At 44.1% G+C, this 22,401-nt stretch overlaps 1 protein-coding gene across 1 annotated transcript in view; it reads right to left on the bottom strand.

Annotated features, from left to right (window-relative positions):
• Window positions 1-2,392: 2,392 nt before the first annotated feature.
• Window positions 2,393-22,401, bottom strand: part of dscamb (Down syndrome cell adhesion molecule b) — a 133,019-nt gene continuing 113,010 nt past the window's right edge. The window contains exons 16-33 of the mRNA XM_029255616.1: window positions 20,804-20,874; window positions 20,393-20,633; window positions 19,963-20,109; window positions 17,182-17,337; window positions 16,715-16,848; window positions 16,124-16,277; window positions 15,732-15,849; window positions 15,250-15,413; window positions 14,991-15,089; window positions 13,620-13,808; window positions 12,756-13,046; window positions 11,326-11,502; window positions 10,644-10,674; window positions 10,420-10,535; window positions 8,703-8,852; window positions 7,254-7,451; window positions 6,311-6,613; window positions 2,393-2,953 (exon numbers count right to left, since the gene is read on the bottom strand). Coding sequence (XP_029111449.1) covers window positions 2,607-2,953; window positions 6,311-6,613; window positions 7,254-7,451; window positions 8,703-8,852; window positions 10,420-10,535; window positions 10,644-10,674; window positions 11,326-11,502; window positions 12,756-13,046; window positions 13,620-13,808; window positions 14,991-15,089; window positions 15,250-15,413; window positions 15,732-15,849; window positions 16,124-16,277; window positions 16,715-16,848; window positions 17,182-17,337; window positions 19,963-20,109; window positions 20,393-20,633; window positions 20,804-20,874 — 3,086 coding nt within the window. The 3' untranslated portion in view covers window positions 2,393-2,606. The remainder of the gene's footprint in view (window positions 2,954-6,310; window positions 6,614-7,253; window positions 7,452-8,702; window positions 8,853-10,419; window positions 10,536-10,643; window positions 10,675-11,325; window positions 11,503-12,755; window positions 13,047-13,619; window positions 13,809-14,990; window positions 15,090-15,249; window positions 15,414-15,731; window positions 15,850-16,123; window positions 16,278-16,714; window positions 16,849-17,181; window positions 17,338-19,962; window positions 20,110-20,392; window positions 20,634-20,803; window positions 20,875-22,401) is intronic.

The raw sequence follows: 22,401 nt of genomic DNA on the forward strand, positions 1-22,401 counted from the left end.
CTGTCCATCATTTTAGGGTGCAGAAAAAAAGAAAGCTCTGTAAAGGCTCGCCATTTAAAAGAGGAAATGTATTTTTCTTTATCTCATTTCGTGGGAAAAAACGACAGGCGAGAGATGAATGGTGAACAATGCTGACTTGCAACCTGGAGACTGCTGGGTCTAGTCTCACACTGTGCTCTAGTACAACTCATCTACAGTCTTAACACGAATTCCTCCCGCTGCATCAACAGGCAAAGCTGTAAGTTGCCTTGGGTAACAGTGTACAGCAAACTACAAACCCGCAAATACAAAAATAATACAAGCTCAACTTGCGTTTGTGTCCCGGCACTCCGACTAAAAGGCTGCGGTGTAGGCGCGCTCCGCAGAGAGAAGATGCTTGGGACAGTGGACAGCACGCTTGAGCTGGGAAGCCCCTGTCTATGATTCAGAAATGTACTTTTGATGGTAAATGTCCTGCTATTTGTCCCGTCCGAGCAGCCACCAGTACAGGCGCTGCGTTGCATTAAAGGTTTTAAAGCGTGTGCGAACAAATACGCACAATTTATGTATACTGGAGTAGAATAAAATAGAGGGGATCTTGAAACATCTGCAAATTTGAAACACAGTAGGCTACAGAGCGTGAATACAAAGTGCCCACTTATGTTTGATATGCTCCATTCATGGTTTTCCTGTGTTAAAGCCAGTTGCTGCGTGGAACACTGCACATTACGTTGGGGAAAGCAGTGAACACCTTGTATTGCACCGAAAGAGCCTCAGTAGAGCCTTTCACTGAGACAGGAAGAGCCACTGGAACAGGGGATCCCTACTGTCACACTGCCATCTGCAGACGGGAAGGGGCTCAGTGCAACAGCGTTACGCTAATGTCTCACCTTGTCTGTCCGCAGCCAATCGCTCAGCCCAGCGCCTCCCGCACACCTATAGCCACTGCTGTCACTCATCCCATAAAGATTGCTAAGTCTTGGTTTGGTGTAGTGTCAACGCAATTATCATCCAATAGTCGCATCGCAAGCATTTTTGGTAACTGCATGACGCCACCTGTTGGCAGTGATTTATTTAATTTTGAAAAATTTATTGATTTTTTTTCTTTTTTTTTTTTTTTTTACACGGATTCATTCCATGCACGTGTCATTTCACACTTCTCTCTGTATCTCTTCCCTGAACACCCTGTCAGACATTAGACACTTCGGAAAAAGTTACAATCCCGTGTGCCACCGACGCTGTCCTTTACCATCCGTAAGTGTCTTCTTCCTGCAAGGAATTAGATGATTGAGCATAACAACAATGACCCACCTGCTGCAGCACTCTAAAGTGAAGTTAGATTTCTTGGGTTCTGGGGGTAGGGGGGCGGGGGGTATTTTTAGGGTTGTCAAAACTTCCGGAGAATGAACAGTGGCGTGTGAACGAAACAGTGGAAACAGAGTGACAACCGATGCGGCCCCGTCCCCCAGCACCCAGATATAACTAGCTGCTCTGGTCTCAAGGGATATATAAAGTCAGATGCTTCTTTGGTCTTGTAAGGAACACCCGTGTACACAACCAGCACCATGCCAATGAACGCCACTTACCAACGCAACTTGTCTGAATAGTCATTTACACCCAGAGAAATTATTGCAAAACCTCAGCAGAGCAGAGCAGAGCAGAGGAGAGCAGAGCAGAGCAGAGCAGAGCACACTCCAGGCCATTGGCAAGCCTGCCTGCATATGAGCATGTCCTTCTTTCATTTCGCATGAGCTGGGGGGTCAAGAATCACCAACGGTCTCTGTTTCCTAATTAAATCCAGATTTGTGCAAACGAGACTAAGGACTTTATTAAACCAAGTCAATTTTTCCCTGTAATATCCACAAATAAAAATGATTTCTTTTATATATATTTTATATATATATATTTATATTTTTTATATATATAACAAATCTTCACATTGCGTAATTTCATAGTGTGACAAATTCTCGTGGGATTTCCAGCCATTATTATTATTATTATTATTATTATTATTGATTTAAAAAGGTAACAATCTGAGAAGACTGGACAATTTAGGTATCTTTGTCCTGCTTCAGCAAAGATTCTTGTCTCACAAACAAATTCCTCTTGTTATTGATAAATATATCTTGATAGAAAATCTGACTGGTACCCGAAGCATTACACTCAGAAAGGAAAAAAAAAAAAAAAAGATTATAATAAAATAAATAAATAAAGCAACATTATCTTATCAAGTGGACCAGATTTCTCTCTATTTCTTTTCCGCCTTTTTGTTTTTTTGTAATAATAATTATAATAACCATATCATTATTATTTTTTTTTTTTCAATTTAAATAAATTATTTTGGCAATATTACCGTGAAGCGATTTTTTTAAAGAAATGAACATTGCAGTTGAAAATAAAGAAAGAAGGCGATTAAAGCAAGAGAGAAATGAGGAAAGAAGGAAGGACGGAAGGAAGGACGGAAGGAAGGAAGGAAGGAAGGAAGGAAGGAAGAAGAAAGAAAGAGTTAATCATCCATTTGGAGTTGGAAATATATACAAGTTTTTTGTAAGTGTCCGCATTTGTGTTTTTTGTCTTCCTCCTCATCACAGAGCTCTCACGTGTGTAGTTCTCGTCCGCGCTCTGTGTTATACCAGGGTATAGGACTTTGCGTAGGGGTTGCTGCTCTGTTTCAGGTGTCCTCTTGAGTCCAGCAGAGACTCCTGGGAGCTGCTCATTTTGGTGGCCTGCGCCAGGTCCCCAGCCTCCCGCTGCGGCAATGTGGAGGCAGTCCCGGGCTGCCACTGCTGCACCTCCCGGCCGGCGGGCGCCTCTACCGGTGTCGGCTCCAGCAGGGCAGGCCGCTTGAGCGTGCGGCTCTTCTGTGGCTCCAGACACGCCTGGCCCAAGGTCGCTTCCCGGCTGGACGTGGGAAGGCCTCGGTTTAGCAGGAAGTCCATCCGGAGATAGGGGGGCAGGTGTACAAGCTCGCCTCCTGGAGGACAGGGAGAGAAAGGCGAACGCACCGCTAAGGGTCTCGCTCTTTGGCACAAAGAAGCAAACTGGTAAGCTGACGATTCGCTCAGATCGTCACTTCAAATGTGACGCAGTTCTTCCGACCTTTCAAAAACTTTCCTGTCGCTGCGCATCAGTCCGTACTTATTTGATAAAACCGGAAGGCATCGGACTTGGAATGGTCAAGCGTAATCGTGTTATATGTGTAATTATAATTCAGGAGAGCCCATGTACAATGCAGAACTTCAGCAGAAGTCCTGAAGAAATCTTCCATTTCATTTGTCACCCTAATCACAAATTCCAGATTCGATGTAATATTGTACATACCTAGAGATGCCCAGTCTTCCTATTAATCTTTCAGCAGACGGGTGGCCCTGCAAATGGTTATTGCCGGCATGCGCAGCGAGGATGTCTGCATCGCACAAAGGTTTATTATGAAAAAGGCGGTGAGCCTTGGAAGACGTTATCCTACATGTGACCTTGGCCGCTGAATTATTGAGTGCAGATACACCGTTAATAATTTACAATGTCTGTAATAGGGTTTATTAAAGCAGTCAAGGTGATGAATGGCGGGCAACTTTAATTGAATTAAATATAGATTCGGGCTTTTCTGCAGTGGTTCGCTGCTGAATTGTTCCTGTGAAATAGACTGGCCTGTACGTTCCAGTTGGGACAGTGTTACACCTTGAGTTCTTTATCAGATAAATACCTTAGGTCCAGCCTGCCACACTCTCCTCCTCTGGTCCCATGTCAACCAAGGGCATGATGAGCCCATCAGTGTCTGCGGAAATGCCAGCTGATGTGTGCTGTGTCACCTTCGCTTTAACTTCTTTCTGACAAAAATTTTTCCATGTAGAAAATTTTGTATGTATACACCCATCCCTCACTTAACAGTTCATTTGTTCTGCGAAACCGGACAGCTGATAGTGCAGTGGGTAGAGCTACTGCCTTTGGACCTCAAGGTCACAGGTTTGAGCCTCACCTCTAGCTGAACTACCCTTGAGCAAGGTACTTACCCTGAATTGCTCCAGTAAAATTACCCAGCTCTATAAAGGGGTAAATAATTGTAACCTTAACACTGTAAGTTACTTTGGAGAAAAGTGTCAGCTAAATGAATAAATGTAAATTACCCCATTAGGCAAAAATCCCATGGTAAGGGGATAAAATTAAGATTCACCCTTATGGATGAAAAATATTCCCCTAAATCTAATAATGAAAACCTCAAAAAAAGATATTTTTTATGTATGACAACAAAAATAATGATAAATCACAACATTTGTAACATTACAACTATTCTTAGAAGCTAAATGGATTAACAGCAGCAACAACAATAATAATAAATCTGCTGCGTCACTTGTAATATTAGATTTACATTGATTTGTTGATTGGTTGAAATTGTCAATATGGTAAGACCACGTTTCCTAATGCAAAGCACAATTAAGTTTCTGTACATATATAAATGAATTTTTTGAGTTCTGTAACTGTCTCAAATGTTCCCGTGAGTGTTTGTTCCTTGTTTACTTCATAGCCGATGCGTTGAATGACGACTCTGAACTGCGCTGAATGGAACTGCGTGAACATGTGTGTGTGGTTATACTGCTTGTTGCATCTTTTGCAGGATCACACATTTACGGGAGTAGAATGACCGCATATCAGGCAAAAACACTGATGCAGAAATGTGATGTTACCATACTCAATTTATAAGGGTGGAAAAGGGTTTTTCCACAAGTCGTTGTACTAATATTTCACACACGCTGAGGCCCTACTGAGAGAAGAGTGTACATTTTTGTAATGTCATATTTAACGTCCATCTCTACATCCATCCCTTTATTCATACATCATCGCTAACCTCTTGTCCAGTGCAACCTTGCACTGGACCAGAGCCTATCTCAAAAGCATAGGGTACGAGACAGGGTACACCCTAGATGGGATACCACACCCTGGTAGGGTAATTGCACACGCACTCATTCACTGAAACATTCACACACCTGGTGCAGTTAATTGTCACAAAGTAAGCTTACATGTGAAAATGTGAAAAACGGGAGACCATGCAAACTCTGCACAGACTGAGCCAAAATAGAATCCATGTTCAAACCTGCAGTCCAGCGCTGCTGTGTCAGACTAACACATAATACACTACTGGAAAATAATATTTGAAAATAAAAATCAGCAGGACAAAATGTGGGAATGGAGAATGACTTGTGTCTGTCACCCCCTTTACAGATTCACAGAACCAATTACATAACCTTTACAGAACCAGTCCCTGTTCATAAGTAATAACAGTACAATTGAAATGATGAAATATTACCACCTTATTTGAGTAGGACATTTGACTTGTACGACTTCAATTGTCCAATTTCCCAGGGGAATTCCTCCCTGACATCGCTTACCATGAGTGATACCTAGTGAACCTGGGGTAACAACTGGGGTCACAGCCAGGGGTCATGCAGGGTGACCATGCAGCAGACAGGATAATCATCGGGGCCCTCCTGCTCCGAAGACATCCCTCACTACTACACGTCTGCTGTCGCTGTTCTTGCATGATGGAATTTCATACCTTCCCCCCTGCTGTACCATACAGCACATTCTGTTCTGGAGTTGCACTCGGGAACTTGCCGATAGGCGCTTTGGCTTGAGTAACACCCACTCTAAACCACCATTGTCCGCGTCCTGTGCCAGACGTAAAACATTAAGTCGTTCCTTTGTGGGAGTAAGTGCAGTAACGTAAGCATGGACAATGCTCACAACGGTCCCAGATGTGGCAACCGATACCCTCCGCTTGTCTTCACCAGTCAACTGAGCCCCAGCACCCCGCTCTGGCTCTGGTACATGTCATCAATTCACAACGAGGGCTGAAACTCGAGTGTACCTTCTCGTTTCCCCCCCTCCCCCGACCCCGGGTCAGGGCATGATGTGACGGAACGGTCAGCGTAGTGCCGTCTGGTCCCCGCTTTAGCTGTGCCCAGCTGAAGAATCGATACTGCACCGCAGGTAAAACACCAGGGGACGAATTGGACATTACTGCCAGAAATGAGGAAGAGTTCTGACCTCTTTTAGCACGATCTGTATTTGCATGCTTAACGACAAACATACAAGCAACACGAGTTGACAGTGAAAAATAAAGATCGCTGTCACAGGCTAGTTCACAAAACATAATCTGGAATGCTGAAATGTGTGGTTAGGGGATTGTGACTGAGATAATCTTTCGGGAAAAGCAATTTCCTGAGATGTCGTGCCATCATTGGCTCATCATTAGCGGCAACCTGAAGAGTTAAAGCTGTTAGTCAGGTGAAGGAGGCCAACGTACGAGGCTCACACGAGAAGAGTGCAGTCTCACCAGGTCTGTGCGCCTTGGGAACTGCCATGTTCATGACCCGCCCTCCGTCCTGAGGTTTAGGCGGGGATGCCGTGAACCTGCAGATGCCCGATTCGGACGGCGTGCTTGAGGTCAGGCTGTCGGTGTATTCGTTGGTGCCGGCGGTCAGCTGCTCCGAGGACGTGTCAGAGATGAAGCACTCGGTGATGGTGAACTTGGCGTGTCGTAGCTGCTCTTCCATCTTGGCATGCTCATAGGCACGAGCCAGCTCCTCGTAGGTGGAGGAGGCACTCTCTGTGGACACCATGCTGCTCCGTGCACGATCTCCAGAAAAGACATACATTGGAGTCACAATTCACATCCTCGTGCAGGTTAAGAATTCACCTCCACAGTCACAAAGTATTGCCTCTGTATAATTCATTCATTCTACCGAAGGGCTGTAATATTTTAAATGATGCATACTAATACCCTGTATATTCAGTGTTGCAGAGACTATTGTGAAGAAGAGGAGGACCGCAAAGTTCACACTGAGCTTCTACAGAAATACTACAGAGACTTGAATGCTCAACTCTAAGGGAATGAGTGCCCGGGGAGAAGACAAACTAGTGGATAAATAATCTGGACCTATTACTCTAAAAGGCTGCTACTACAGTACATTCTTGAACAGGGTGTTCCAACTCGATTGTTTCAGTAAAAATACCTGGCTCTTTAAATGTACCAGTTGTGTTAAACTACTTTGGAAAGAAAAAAAAATTTCAAAAGAAACTGGAATGAACAGGTGGGGGCACGGTGGTGCAGCGGGTTTGGCCGGGTCCTGCTCTCTGGTGAGTCTGGGGTTCAAGTCTCGTTTGGGGTGCCTTGCGATGGATTGGCGTCCCGCCCTGGGTGCGTCCCCTCCCCCTCCAGCCTTACGCCCTGTGTTGCCGGGTTAGGCTCTGGCTCTGCACAGGCTGTTGGGGCTCACCTGTGTCCTGAGAGGGGCTCACACTGTAGCTATCGCTCTCCTTGTCCACGGAGCCAGCTGCCCGTGGCGTGGGCAGCCTCCAGTCTGTGGTGAGTGTGTGGGAGGAGACGGGCGGGTGCGGCCTGTTGAGCGTCCACTGGCTGGCGTATCGGCTGCGGGTTGCGGGGCCGGCCTTGGCAGTGCGACGAGCCGTGGGGTCTGCAGGGGCAATAAGGACACGTACTATATACACCTGAATATGGAGGACTCACTGAAGGGAGGCAGAGCTGCAGCAGGAGTGCTGAACACTCTTGTTCTCTGCTTAATACAGTTCAAAATGTTTCCCAAATTATTAACTTAGTTGAGTGATTGCAGTATATACTCTGTCGTCTTCAAAAATTATTACTTTTATCATGTTTTTTGGTGTAAATTGAGAAAATCAAGGCGTAAATAAAATGTACAGCACTGAGAAAGTTGACCAGTTAAGCCGCAAAAATGCAGCTCTTTTCATACATGCCAAAATAAATGAGCACTGCGATATAAATAAAAAAACAACGAAAACGACATAAAAACAACTAAAAACTGAGATATGGAATGAATATATGCCCTGATACGACATCCAAACAACAGCTGTTGAAAGAAGATCTTTTAAAAAGAGGGCTGAAAACCTCACATGGTTTTAGTTCACCTGTCTACCTGATCCACACTGAAGTGTTCAAGACAGCTAGGGTGTATCCCGATAATTTTAATCCGTAAACCTGTCCAGATATGAACAGAGAATAATGCCATTGATGACAGAGTTGAGAGTTTGTGTTATGACTGTAATTCCACCCTGTGACCCAGGGAATATTGCCTTACCCACCTCCTGATTTCACTGACTCAGGCGATGTGTTTGATACGGCTGAGTGGTGGCAATCAGGTAACAAGAGAGGTTTTATACAAGGCCACTTAATTGTTACTGAGAGGAGCTTTAAAACCGCACACAGCTTCATGGGTCAAGGAAGACTTATTCTGCTGAGACAATCGAGCCTGGACTTGCTGTGCTCATAGCGTGGCGCTGTCCGTCCACACTCCCATATGAGTGTATCCCAGCATACCTTGTGTTCATCCATACATTTAAACATATCATCGGGTTAAAATTACGACAGCAAAATCCTCCAAATATACAATGACTATAAATTTCAACCAAGAATATGTGCATATCACATACATGCCTCCGAAAAGCTATACCCTCTGTACAACGCCTTTGGTTTAATATAATGCCTACATGTACTGACTGAAACACTGAAAAATGAATGAACTTCTGCCATAGCGAGTTTGAGCTGACTTTAAAAAGCAAAATTAATTAATTAAAACTGTAATCCCATTTAATGAGCTCAGAATTAACTATCAGATGCATTTCAACTCAAGTGCATTGATTGCGAGTGTGTACATGGCCTGGTCAAGGGTCATCCAGGGTCATGGACTTACTGGTTCCGGGCCGGGCATCGGAGACATCCACCAGTGGGCCTGTGGCTTGGGAGAGGGACTGGTAGTGGACCGTGTGCGTGACTGTGGAGGACTTCTGCTTGGCAGTCTCTCCAAAGTCAGCATCTGTTAGCAGGACAGTGGACCTGTCATCTGATGGAAGGACAGTGAGACAACATACAAAGTTAACAGGACGCTCATTTACTGCAGGTTTCTACAGCAAAGTGCCTCTCTTGACACTGACAGTTGAAACATGTGCACAACATAAGGAACATATGTGTGGGCATATAGAGCGTTGTTTTTTTTAATTATGTGATGAATAGAAAAAGACAGAAAATTTGGCTCAAGATCTAAATATGGAACTTGTGTTGACTAACTTTAAGGAGAGCTACCAACTCTGTCCATACTTAAACCTCACTCTCTCTGTGGGTATTAATGTTGAATTTAATTTTTTTTTTGTTTAAAATAATTGTAGGAATAGTTCCCAAGCAATAATACATTTCCGTGTCTTTTTTACTCTGTACTGCAGATTGCAAATGTGGAAGTAATATAGTTAAACTGTACTCCAGTTAACGGTTTTTGGACTTTGAAAGAGTTCACGGAAATGCAGTCATTGCTCATCAGTCAGACAGGGGTCTCTATTTCTAGAAACAATGTCTGTTGAGTAGACACCAGTGAACAAACACCTGTGCATCATGGCAGCGAGACAGATGCAGCTGTGTTCTCGCTGTGATGATCACTGGAAAGTTAAATAAACTTTCAGGGTCACCTGTCCAAGTTCACATGATGGACACTCGAGAATCAGCCTGCCTCGCACTTCTGGCTAATGAGGTCCTGAGACAGATGTGTCGACAAGTTTGGATGTTTTCTTGACACAAGTGAGGCGCATGTGAACTTCACAGGAAGCACACAAAGTTGCTGAGTGGTTTGATCGAATGGTACCCCTATAATTGACAGCTATGGATGTACTTCTGCTGGAGTAATCCATTTTTGGCTCCGCACATTACACAAGCAATTGAGAGTGTGGATCTTTTTGTAACTCTTTTATTCATAAATTACTCTTAACACCCAAGCATAATCAATAAAGGCATAATAGATTTTATTTACAGGTTACTCTCCACTTACAGGTTCTGTAAAAATCTCAGATATAGCAATATAGCTATACAGCTATAGTAAAGATGCAATATTTTAATATTTTTTTCTATCTCAGCTTTATTAAAATTCAAAATAATGTAAAAATAACCTAAAAAAAAAGGTCTCCTCTCAACAAACCCTTATTCAGTGCTGGTTGCTGAATAATTAATTCTGTAAATATGTGCACCCTTCTTCATCTTCTCACTGACACAAACAGCAGACTCAAGCTGTAAGCTCTGTGGAATTTACGTTCCATTTGATTTCGGATCCCATTCGATTGCGTTTGTCTGAGAACTATGGGCTGCCGTGTATAAACGGGTCACATTCGTACTTCTTCAAAATGAATTTTTAGAAAATAGAAACGATACAATAAGAAATAAATGAATCACCTGGAAAATCTTTGCAGCTTAGAAAATTCTGAACTTTTGGTAAGACAAGAAGCCACTGCACATTTTATAATGTATGAGCTCATACTTTGTATTTGAAAATCAGCGCCAGCTAATCACAGGGCCACATCACCAAACAAAGAAAACTTGTGCAATGCATTGTGCAGGCAGTCCTATCACACTGTGGAGGTGGGGATTACCGATTGTCTCCATGGTGTCCCGCTCCTCTATCAGAAGCTGGGCTCTAGGAATGTCTATGTGCATCCTGAGGGTCTGTTGCTGCTTGTTCATGGTGTCAGGCGTCCTGGTATTCTTACTATAACACAGTATGTAACTCATAGTTAGTTACTACGAAATAGCACAAAATATTCTCAGTCCAATCTTATGACAAATGAAGCAGTCTATGACAAAGTGCAAAACCTACCTCATTAGCATTTCTGCCAAACTTTTCGCATCTGTGAAATAAAAATATAGATATTAATTAGCTGGGGAGCGCAGTGGCGCAGGGGGTTGGACCGGGTCCTGCTCTCCAGTGGGTCTGGGGTTCGAGTCCCGCTTGGGGTGCCTTGCGACGGACTGGCGTCCCATCCTGGGTGTGTCCCCTCCCCCTCCGGCCTTACTCCCTGTGTTGTCGGGTTGGGCTCCGGTTCCCCGCGACCCCGTATGGGACAAGCGGTTCTGAAAATGTGTGTGTGTGATATTAATTAGCTTCAGGCAGCCACTGTAGCTATAGTAGGAAGACGGCCAGTAGCATTGTAGTGGGAGGAGTCACACTGATATAATACTGCAAAATTATGAAATTTATTTTTAAAAAAATATGCTCAGGCACTCAAAACTAATTTCACTTATTTCAGTGGTCTCCAGCATTTTTTACTGCATTTTATTTAAAAAGTTGCAGTAACAGAATACGTGCACCAGTAAAAACAGTCAAAAAAGTAATCCTTCTCAAGCAAACTTCACAGCAAATTTTGCTCTTAAAATTAGCAAAATGTGACATGGATGTTCCTGGTGAATTGAGGTTGTTGTAGATTTTTCAAAATGATTAGTGCAGTCTTAACATTTTGTGTGTGGGTGTTGTAGTGAGGATCCCCCAAACTGACGCCCACCTCGCAGCCTCTTTAGCCGCTGTTCCCTCCTCCTCCTCCTTAGCACCATCAACAGGATGAAGAGCAGGACTATGCCCACCAGGACACAAGAGATGGTCACCATCATCTTCAAGCCTTCATTGCTGGACATGTTGTCCTTGCTTTCGTCCACCATCTTCACCAGTGGAGGAATGGTGCCTGGAGGGGAGGTTTACAAAGGAGATGCATCAGTGTGAGGAGAGTGCACAGTAGGACTTGATGGCTGGCGAGGTCATACTGTTTGCCGAACCAGATCGAGGCTCTCAGTGACAGCACAATATTGGCAGATGATGGTTGACTTAAGAAGGCAACATAGATTTCCAGCCACAACCAGAAAGACATCTCCGAGCCCAGATATCATACTGCTGTCATCTTGCAGATAGCTTGAAGTGCCCTGGGAAGAATAGATGGATGACTGTAATGAAAAATGGCAAAGTATGAGGAACATGTGGAGCAGTGATGCTCGAAGGGATGGAGGGCAAGGTTTGTGCTAACTGAGGCTGCGGAAGCTTTGCAGAGAAGTACTTGTATAAGGCCTATAATACGCTGGACATTACAGGATCCTCAAGAAAAAATGCTGTGAAACTTGTTACTGGTGCTGCAGAATGGGTGTCTAGATGGCTGTGAATCAGAAAGGGTGAGCCCTAGGTTCAAAGTAGTGCTTCATGAATGCAAGCTGCATCTGATCAACCCTAGTTAGGTCAGATGCGGGGGGAATATCTGATTTTGAAAGGCCCGAAACACACATTGACTCCAGACTGCATCACTGATGATGTTTCCAGTTGCACGTCAAGATGCATGATATAAATATCCCTCTACCCCCAGTCACTGCCGCTAACAAATCTGTTAGATTCATAATGACACAATCAATACCATGAAGGTGGTACCATAAACTCACCCCAAAAGCTATGACCAAACCAGCTGATGTCAGCAAAAAAGCAAGTGGATTTTTAAACCCCATAAATCAATTACTTCAGGCCATGAATGCTTGGTGGTTGAAACGAGATGTCTTTTTATATCTGAAAAGGGGCAACATTTCTTACAGCAAAACTGGTTTATGTGTGTGCAAAGATTCAGTCAGTCAGTCAGTCAGTCAGTTTCCTTCCGTTTTTTTCTGGTGAGGGCCATGGTTGCAAAGATTCAAATGGAAACAGTTCTATCTTATTTCTGTGAAAGACATGTTCCTGGAAGTTGTCTATTTCACCTCACTGAGATCTGATAAGGTAATGGAAATTTTGTCTATTTGTTGTATTATGACACAGTTTTTATATCTGTATCATTCCTTCAGGAGAGTTAAAATTTCATGCTTGCCAATGCTGCAGAAATAATTACTACTGGATGTTTGATATTCATTACGAAAAGTGGACTCAGGGTGCAGCCAGTGAGGGCATGATGTGGTAAAGAGAACTCACTTCCATCCGCATTAAGGGTGGCGAATTTGACCTTCTTCTCTGCATATCCTGCGCTGTTGCACACTTTCATCTGCAGCTCGTACCAGGTGGCCTCCTGCAGGTCGTACAGGATGTAGCTTTTGGTCAGGGAGGTGCGCTGGGCTGTGGTCCAAACGGTGGAGTCCACAGGCCGGTACTCCAGTGTGAAGGAGGTGATAGGGCATCCGCCATTGTTCCAGCCAACGAGGTTCAGCCTGACGCGCGTGGAGTTAATGCTGGCAAACAGCTCATGTTCTTTGGGGAACTGGGGCTCTGCACAGAGAATATAAGGAAATGCAGGACACATTCATGTACAGAGAACATCACCACTGAGAACATTCACATGCAGTCACATGTTGAAGATATGTGGGACTCAGCATGTAAGTCAGAATGTGCAAATGAGGGAAACCTGTATCAAAAGTGAGTGTAAAAAATTTTTTTTACATGTACGGCACGAGTCTGTGACTGACTTAGCTAAAGTTGATGAAGTAAAACTCCATCTACCCCACCTCAAAGCTCTATCCCATCCATCCACACCCCCTCCCGAATTTCAATGTATACAATTTATGCCTTGCTCGCCACTGTAGAGGACAGCTGATGTGTGCTTTTTTGATTCATGCACCTGCTAACTGCTCAGTCTTTTCACTTTCTGAGTCAACTGCTGGTGTGGAAGAGCTAAACTCCGACTAAAAAAGAGATGCATCACTTACTGCTGGCAACCATCACCTCGCAGGGACCCGACAAAGTGACTGAGGCTCTGTGCACCAAGCTTCCGAAGGGCAAACCAGTTCTCAATACCTCATGCTTCCGAAGTGGAAATTAAAATGATGTGGTTGGTCACCGTACCTTTACCGTGTGTCTTGGCCTCAATAATCTCGCTGATGCGTCCTGGGCCCACCCCGTTCTGGGCTGTAAGGGTGAACTTGTACCAGGTGCCGCACTTGAGGTTCTCTAGGCGGTACGAGCGCTCGCTGGGACTGATGGGAATGCTGCCCCACTGCTCACTGTTGTCCTCTGAATATTGCAGAATATACCCTGTACAGAGAGGAAGCAAATTTCCTTTTCGAGAAAGTCCAGCAACACGTCCTCTCTGCATGCCCCTTAACAAATATTATTCTTAGCACAGAGGACTATGAAAGTGGATTACAGACTATTGAAAGCACGATTTGCATTGCATGAGTCTCATGCGGGACCACTCATCCAAGAAAACTACCGCAGACTGTCGTTTTCCTCCTCTGGTTATTGCTTGGTTGTGCAATTTACCAGATAGAGCAGAGCCTGTACCCGGGATTCCAAGACAGCCAGCAATAATTAACAGAGCATCTGCAGCAAAATTCACTTTAATTGTATCCAGTGCTGAGTGATGCAAAACCATTCCATGAGCTTCAAAAATGCAATCTCAGGACCACTAAATGCAAAGCAATACAATAAAGAATATTATTAACTGTGGATTTAATAATATCCTGTTCATTATGTCTCAGGCACCACTTTTGCGACACTTTTATTACATTCCATGATAAATGACATTCAGGTCCCATTGTGACCAGGCCTGCTCATGACCAAGGGTTTTAATTCCCCTCTTCAAAACTTCTTATCCTATGTGTTCCTTTTTGATCTTTTGAAATCTTCACCCCTTGCCTTTCACAATATGCCCTCCTGAAAGAGAATGTGTTAAAGGGAGCAAAAGTGGTCTTGTAGAGAGCATCCCCAGAGCCAATTCCTGGTTGGGTATTTCAGATAGGAATCCTGAACAGGTTCTGCCATCAACTGATTATTATATCTTATTATGATTTCCATGTAGCCTGAGCTTCTGCAGAAATCCATTCATATTGTGTTCGGAAATCCACCTGGGTTATTACCACAACAGTGGCAGGTAACTCACACAACACACACACACACAAATTGGCTGAAGCTGGTTTTTCTTCCCAAGCGAGGTCGTGGCGATCCGAAGCCAAACCTGGCAACACAGGGCACAAGGCTAGAGGGGGAGGGGACACGCCCAGGATGGGACGCCAGTCCGTCACAAGGCACCCCAAGCGGGACTCGAACCTCAGGCCTGCCAGAGAGCAGGACTTGGCCAAGCTCGCTGCGGTGGTGGGTAACTGAACCACCTTATTCAAGAGCACAGTAGCCTCAAGGTTCTCTCCTTCAGGTTATGAGCTTGTGCCCTATGCTATACTTCTTCCTGTACCCCAACTATAAATTGGCGAAACTTACCTCTGATGGAGCTCCCACCATTGTCTCCTGGTATCCAGGACAGAGTAATTGATGTTGTAGTTGTCTTGGTTACCGTGAGACGTGGCTGGTCAGGGGGAACTGGAAACAGATCAATAAATATTGATGTTCACCCAGCACCAGCAGCCAGGCAAAATCTGAAATAGTTGCCAGCATCTTGCCCTTGAAGGTAATTGACTGATTGTGCTTCAATTACCACCAGTGAGTACACAAAATGTGATGCTCCAAAAGGCCTGCTTACCTTGAACCTGCAGGTTGAGCATGATTTCATCTGACCCCCAGCTGTTACTAGCCACGCAGCTGTAGTACCCAGAATCCTCAGCTTTCACGGTGCGAATGATGAAGCTGCCATTGCCATGGACGCTGCGTCGCCCGTCAATCTGGACAGGTGCTGGAGTGCCATTACTGGAAGAAAGAAAATCCATTTACACTCACACTGCAGACAGTCATCGATACTTGGCCCAACTTTTTGAAAAATACCACGATACTCTGACAGTTACTTTTTGCATTTATGCATTGACTAACCCAAACTTCTCTCTTCCATTCTTTCTTCAGTTACTTTCACGGATATCTGATAACAGTCTGCAGCCTACAGTACGTTTCATATAATCCAACATTTATCCTTTGCATCTCTCAGTGAAGTCTCTGGCTGCAAGGAGCGTGGGCTGCAGCCTGTCAGTGATCTGCAGTGATGGACGGGCTCTTCTGTGGCACTGTTCTTACCTCCCCTTCAGCCACTTGATGGTGGGGAGCGGGTCTCCCACTGCTTTGCAGGGCAACACAATGTCCCTCATCCAAGGTGTTGTCACGGTGCCGCTGAACGTCAAGATACGGGCTGGAGCTACAATGTGTGACGATGATTAGGCTTTGGCAAACTTTCTCCTTTGGGAAATTGTCGTGCATACATGAGATATTCAGTCAGCTGTGGCTACAGTTTCTGCAGTAATCACTAAAATGACACTAAGAGCTTTGGTCACTGCTAAAACACTGGGATTGGATACTGAATTGCTAAAATCCTAAAAAGTGGAACACAAAAATCAGACGTCAACAATTGTAGTACCATAATGTTCAAGGATGTGCCTGATAAGTTCCTCCAGTCCTAGAGGATGCAGTACCTTTAGCAAGTGGTTCAACGGTGATGATGTCACTGGCATTACCACGACCTGCTGCCGTCACTGCGACAACCCAGATGCTGTACTGTCTGTTGCGGCTTAGGTTGGGAATGCGGTAGAAGTACGCATCAGGGGAGGCCTCAAATTCGCTCATCACCTGGATGGAAGGGAATATTTATATTTACATTTATGCATTTAGCAGAAACTTTTCTTGGAATTCAGAATATACATATATATATAAAGACATCAAAAAAGTTTTATTCTACAGGCTATACGGGACTGAAATATAACATGCTGGGATATGCTAATGAGAATCATTAGTCAAAGAACTTGACAAGTTCATGATACATCACACATCCTCCGATTAGACACTTGCCATTTATTAATGACACTTGTTATGCTGACTTGCTGCAGGCGTGAATGTCCATTACTGGCTGAGTCATTGTTGCAGGAATAACTGCATCGTATTAGTTCCTCTTACAAAAGAACTCCCCCACCCTCCCCTCTCTAGTTCCAGCTGCCCAGGAGGAGCCCTATAAAGCTGTCAATGGGTTGGAAGGAGCAATATCGAAGTAATGCCATCGGGAACCATACCGTGGGGTAGGGGTTGGAGCAGAACACCGTGTACTTCCTGATGATCCCGTTGAGCTTGAGCGGGGGCAGCCAGGAGACAAACACCACTGAGCTGGTGGAGGCTGCGGCTTTCACTCCGGCAGGAGGCCCAGGAACTGATAGGAAGCAAAAAGCACAACAGACATATCGAGGCACATCATGCACACAAATGTACTCTGTTTCCACTTCACATCTCCCAAACTTCAATAGCAGTCAATGGTTCATCAACCTTGTTGATTGTTTGAACACACAGTAACATGAACATACTCATACCAGCATAAGTACAGGCTAAGGCTCCCCACGGTGCTGAATAAAGTGATAGACTCTGTTAACTCTGTTACACAGTTGTGCCTCAACACTGAGATGCAGATGGATGTCAGGGCCCCTTCCCTTAACTCGAACCCCATACCCAGCAATTCCCTCTGGAACTTGGCTAAACATGAACGTACCATCCTCCTTGGTGCGTGTGAAGATCTGCTCGCTGCGTACCCCGTCCCCAGCCCGAGTGAAGGCCAGCACCTGGATGCTGTAGTTGGTGTACTTCTCCAGACCGTCCAGTTCCAGAGATGGCTGCGAGGTGGTGACGTTCCTGATCTCTCCCAACTCTGCGGGGGTGCGGAACGGGAGTGTTCAGCGAGATGGTTTCAGAGACATTTTTGAAACAGATTTCTCTCTTCCACAGACAACTTGTTCATAGACACAACTACACAACGAAAAAGAAAACCTTTCAGAACAATTAGACTCCATAACATCCTATACCACACTCAGGGAATCATTTGCAACATCAGTACGACATACAGTACTACCATCCATTTCACTTTTTATTACATTAGAGTACTAATTATCTAGTCTTCGATTATTCAGTCGTGTGTGTTATCCCATCGGAGGTTGTTTTTGTATATTTTTGTGCCGGACATTATGCACAGAGATTGAAACCCCATCCACCTTTGGACTGTGCATAAGCATCTAAAACATTTTAATTTTTTACCTTTGCCTTTTATATTCTGAATATAATAACTCTGGATTAATTTTGTTTCACCTTAGGTTTCTTTCGAAAGATTGAAATAACAATTACTGCCTAGGGTTGTACGCGAAAAAAATGAAGGTTTTTATCATTTTTTATTTCAGTGCTGAGCCTACCTAACAATCAATTACTAAATACAGCTCATGTTACAATTAAATTTTGCATTTTGTGGATTCTTTGGAATCCGGCCCACCGCCATTCCCATTTAGGCTGGATAATTGAGACTGTACTGTATCTACATTCATTTTTTAATACCTAGTCAAAGGTTGTCATAGGATTCAACCTTTGGGTGAACAGGACTATCTGAAGACACGCTCAGAGTGCGTTCACAAGGTTACATTAAAGTAAATGGCAAACCATCACGCAGAACACACATTCGCGCTGGACACTATATCTTAAATTCATCAGCGCAGTCAAAGTAGAAGAAATAAAAGTAAACCAATAAATAAGTGATTGAATACTTTAATAAATGCAGACATAAAAGAGTCAACGGAGCCAGTGTGTACATTATTAATGAACCCCCTGTGTCGGTTTTGGTTGGTGAAAGGGAGAACAGGGTGGACGCAATACAATGAGTAACCCCAGTGCTGTGTGTTCACTGCAGCTCACCATCATGGGCAAAAAGAAAAAATTCAGAGTGACAAGACACCCGCAAAAAAGACATCGTAGTTCAATAAGAGAAGGAGCTCACACCATCTGTCAGAGAGCTTGAATAATATTTCTGGCTGTTAAAACATTTATTTTCATTTTGATTTTCTATTTTATGTTTTTGGTTCAGAGCACAAAGCCATTTGGGGCAGCTGGGAAATCAAGTGTTGTAAATGCAGCTCTAATCCTCTTGGTAATGGAGCTTATTAAACTTACAGATGAAAAATTAATTTGAAATTCTTGAAAATTGTCCATGTTAACTTCAAAAGAATCACCAGGGTGATATTTTGAGGGTCGGTAAGCGACAATTTTTCATTAGACTCTTGTGCAAATATCTAATGCTGTTTTATTGAAGAGAAATTTCAGAAGCACAATATAGTTTAACGGGTTACGTCACATTTCTAGCACAGTGCGGCTTGGTGTGAAGTACTGTAGTCCTTTTTATTATTTCACTGTACGGTTTACTGTACCTACATTTGACAAGGGCAAAGGTGCTATACTGCCACCTGGGGGTGAAAGCTGAGAAAATGGCCCAAAATAAGTAAAGGCTTATCTCGCATAACTAGCATAATTCTCATAAAACAAAGTCATCATTACAATTAGTTTAAATTGGAAAAATAATTTTAAATGTACATTCTCTTTTTCACCAAAAAATATATATTATTATTGTTATTGTGGAGTCAAACAATAGCCAAGGGCACCACTGGGTTAGGGGCAGGATACTACATTATAAAGAGTGATTTGCATAAGGGCAGGAGGGTAATGTAAACAGGTGTTCAACTGTTAAGAGGACTTGTGCATAGAGGGATGATGACCTCTCCTGTAAGCATGGAGTTGAGGGATTGACGCAACTTTTGGTGGGCGGCACGATAGCATAGAGTGTAGCTCTGCTGTCTCACAGCACCTGGGTGGTGTGAAAGGATGTGCGTTCGATCTCTGCTCAGTCTGTGTGGAATTTGCATGTTCTCTGCGTGGGTTTCCTTCCACAGTCCAAAAACATGCTGTTCAGGTTCCCCTATAGTGTGTGTGAGTGACAGAGAGAGTGTTTCACTGATGTATGGATGAGTGACTCATTGTAAGTAGTGTATCTAGCAGTGTAAGTCACCTTGGTGAATAAGGTGTGTGGGCTCACAACACTACATAGTGTTCATTGGGGGTTGCTTTGGAGAAAAGTGTCTGATAAATAAATAAATGTGATGGAAAGTAAAGACAAGCTGGCTGCCTGTTAAGGTAGCAAAAGCATAGGAAACCCATCATAACTATACAAGCAAGATAACTGCTACATGTGAATCCCCATAACACTGACAGCTCAGCCTGAACAGAGCAAAATATATCTGACTCTATCCTTTCTAATGTACTTTCTCTCTTATGCTGTATACTTCTTAAAATAAAACCTGAACTGCACAATGAGTGAGTGATTTTCAGTTTTACATCCTGATCCCGTTACTGCCTGTGCATCAGCCCCTTACCTCGGCCATCTTACCTGCAGAGGCTTCAGGCACGACTTCAAGAGCTCAAAGAGGGGGCTACGCCCACACTGGACCGAAGTAAACCTCACCTCCGTCGGGCAAATTGGCCCAGTAGATGACTCGGAAGCCCTGGAGGATACCATTGAGTGCTTCTTTGGCAGGAGTCAACCAGGACAAGGAGATCGTCTCCGGGGATGTGGCGGTGGCTAGAACGTTTTCAGGGGCACGGCTGGGAACTGTAAACCGCGGTGGAGGGGGGCAGAGAGAATCGTTGGTGTGTTAAAAAAGCCAGTCCGAATACTTGTGAAATTAGTTAAATTAATAGTGACTGAGGAAGGACTTTGCGTAGTAATTTGGTAGAAATGTCAGTTGACAGTTGTAAGCACAACTAGGTACAGTTTAAATTAACGAGTAGGCAATTCAACTTGCGGTGTCAAATTTTAAATGTAATTGAGAGTTATTGCAGTTTAATTGAAATTTAATTAACGTGTAACTGAAGTGGAGAGAGCTGCCACTAACCATCCTCCAGTGTGGTGGTGATGACTTCCTGGGAGGATGGCCCTGTCCCTGCTCGGTTGCCAGCCTGCACCACCACACCATACTGGGTGAACTTCTTCAAGTTGTCTAGGGTGATGGTCTCCGTGTCACCCGTGGTGTCAACGCTGATGATGTTGAACTGATAGCTCCCACCTGTGCTGTACTCCCGATAGCCCACCTGGTAGCCTCGGATCATACCATTCTGTAGGTGCTTCTTGGGTGCCTGGCGGGATTGGAATTAGAGGTCAGCATAAGGGAAATCGCTCCTTCTTCAAGTCACGAGATGTAAGATCTTTTTCTTGGAAAATGCGCAGCTTTTTATTCCAGTGTCAACAGCCAACAGTATAAATCAATTTTAAGATGACCTTAAGATGAGCAACTTTTATTCCGTACCTTCCAGGTAACTTTGATGCTCTGTGAGGAGATTGCCTCAAGCTGTACTTCCTGTGGGGGGCCATCAGGGGCTGAAAAAGAAGGAGCAATGATTAAGAAAGAGCTGTACTGTAAAGACTCATAATGCAGATTCTGCTATGAATTGCTCATTCTTGCTGCATTCCATGGCTCTGTCAGTAGATGGCACTACGTCCTCAAAATACCCATTAACCATCACCACCCATTAACTCTTGGGTTAGAGGGAAAGAATTTGATGAAAGTGGATCTGCATTCTCTACAGAGGAACATAGAAGCAGTTTATCACTCAGCAAACACGAGAATTGAAGTTAATTTTGCGACAGGTATAGAACCATTCTTATAAATCGTAGGCAATGGAACATAAGGGTACAAAAGCAAGCCTGCTGCAGCACTTTGACGATGGATGCAAACGAATGTCGAGACGGACACGGCGGCAGCGGCAGAGCTGAGTCAGTGGAGGTGTAACTGATGGCGAGGCTGGCTCTTTGAGCACACGCCTATGCTGTGATAGGACTGCGCCCCAGAGAGAGAAAAGGAAAGACAGAAGGGGCCGATGGGGTTACCCGTTGAGAGGCAGCCCTTGACGTATTGAATACCACCTCACGCTTATGACTGCGGGTGCTAATGGAAAGGCCCGGTGCTCTGCCGTGAAGACGGCTTGTCCTCGATAGCGTGTCAGTAGCGCAAGAACCACAGTCGTGCTGCCGTTAATCGCGATCGACCTGCTTTCCCACCCATTCATCCATTTACCAACGTCTCCCCTACATCTGCGCTATCTTTTCATGAGAGACAGCACTTTACTAGTACCATCATAACAAGCACACTGTACTTGACAATCTGGCAGAAACTCCTGCTTAACCCAGTACAGTCATGGGGAATTAAATGACCCATCTAATGTGTCTATATAGCCCTGTGTGGGCATCCCTTATCCATGGAGTGGCAGTTTGCACTGTACCTCTACAGGTGAATATGGCTGAATGTTTTCATAGCTCTCTGTTGACTTCTGACAATGTTAAACAGCAATGGTAGGGTCACTGATGGCATCTGTAGTATCCCACGCTTTAATGTAGCTCTTTTTCTGCTGACAGACTTATAGCATTACGAAACAATCAAAAAGCAGAACTTTAAGCAGTCGGAACGTCTACTGCTATTTTTCACTAACTTCAGTCTCCATCATGATTCTGCAGGAATTAAGAGATTAACCTTAGAACTGAGTTTGGTCATTTGTTTGCTAATTTAACCTCTTGCACAGAGAGTCAGTATGACAGTCCTCAAATACAATCCCTTGCCATATAATTTTCACAATGTGCAAATTAAAATGGAAAAAAAGTGCATGCCACATTCTGAGACGTGCTTTTCTTTCACAGCAAACTGAAATACATCTTACAATCAGACATCATACAATAATATCTTATGCTATCCAAGAAATTTTATGTTTGCAGTCCTAAATAGTGTATTTCTGTGAGTGTAACTGTCCATCACAACCATTTCCATTGATTCTTTACACTCATGAGTGTTTGCTGCAAATTTGACCCAACTGCACTTATGTTACCTTACCTTAGAGTGCATCGCCAGTGGAC

This window comes from Scleropages formosus, chromosome 10, assembly GCF_900964775.1.
Source record: "Scleropages formosus chromosome 10, fSclFor1.1, whole genome shotgun sequence".
NCBI classification, from domain to species: domain Eukaryota; kingdom Metazoa; phylum Chordata; class Actinopteri; order Osteoglossiformes; family Osteoglossidae; genus Scleropages; species Scleropages formosus.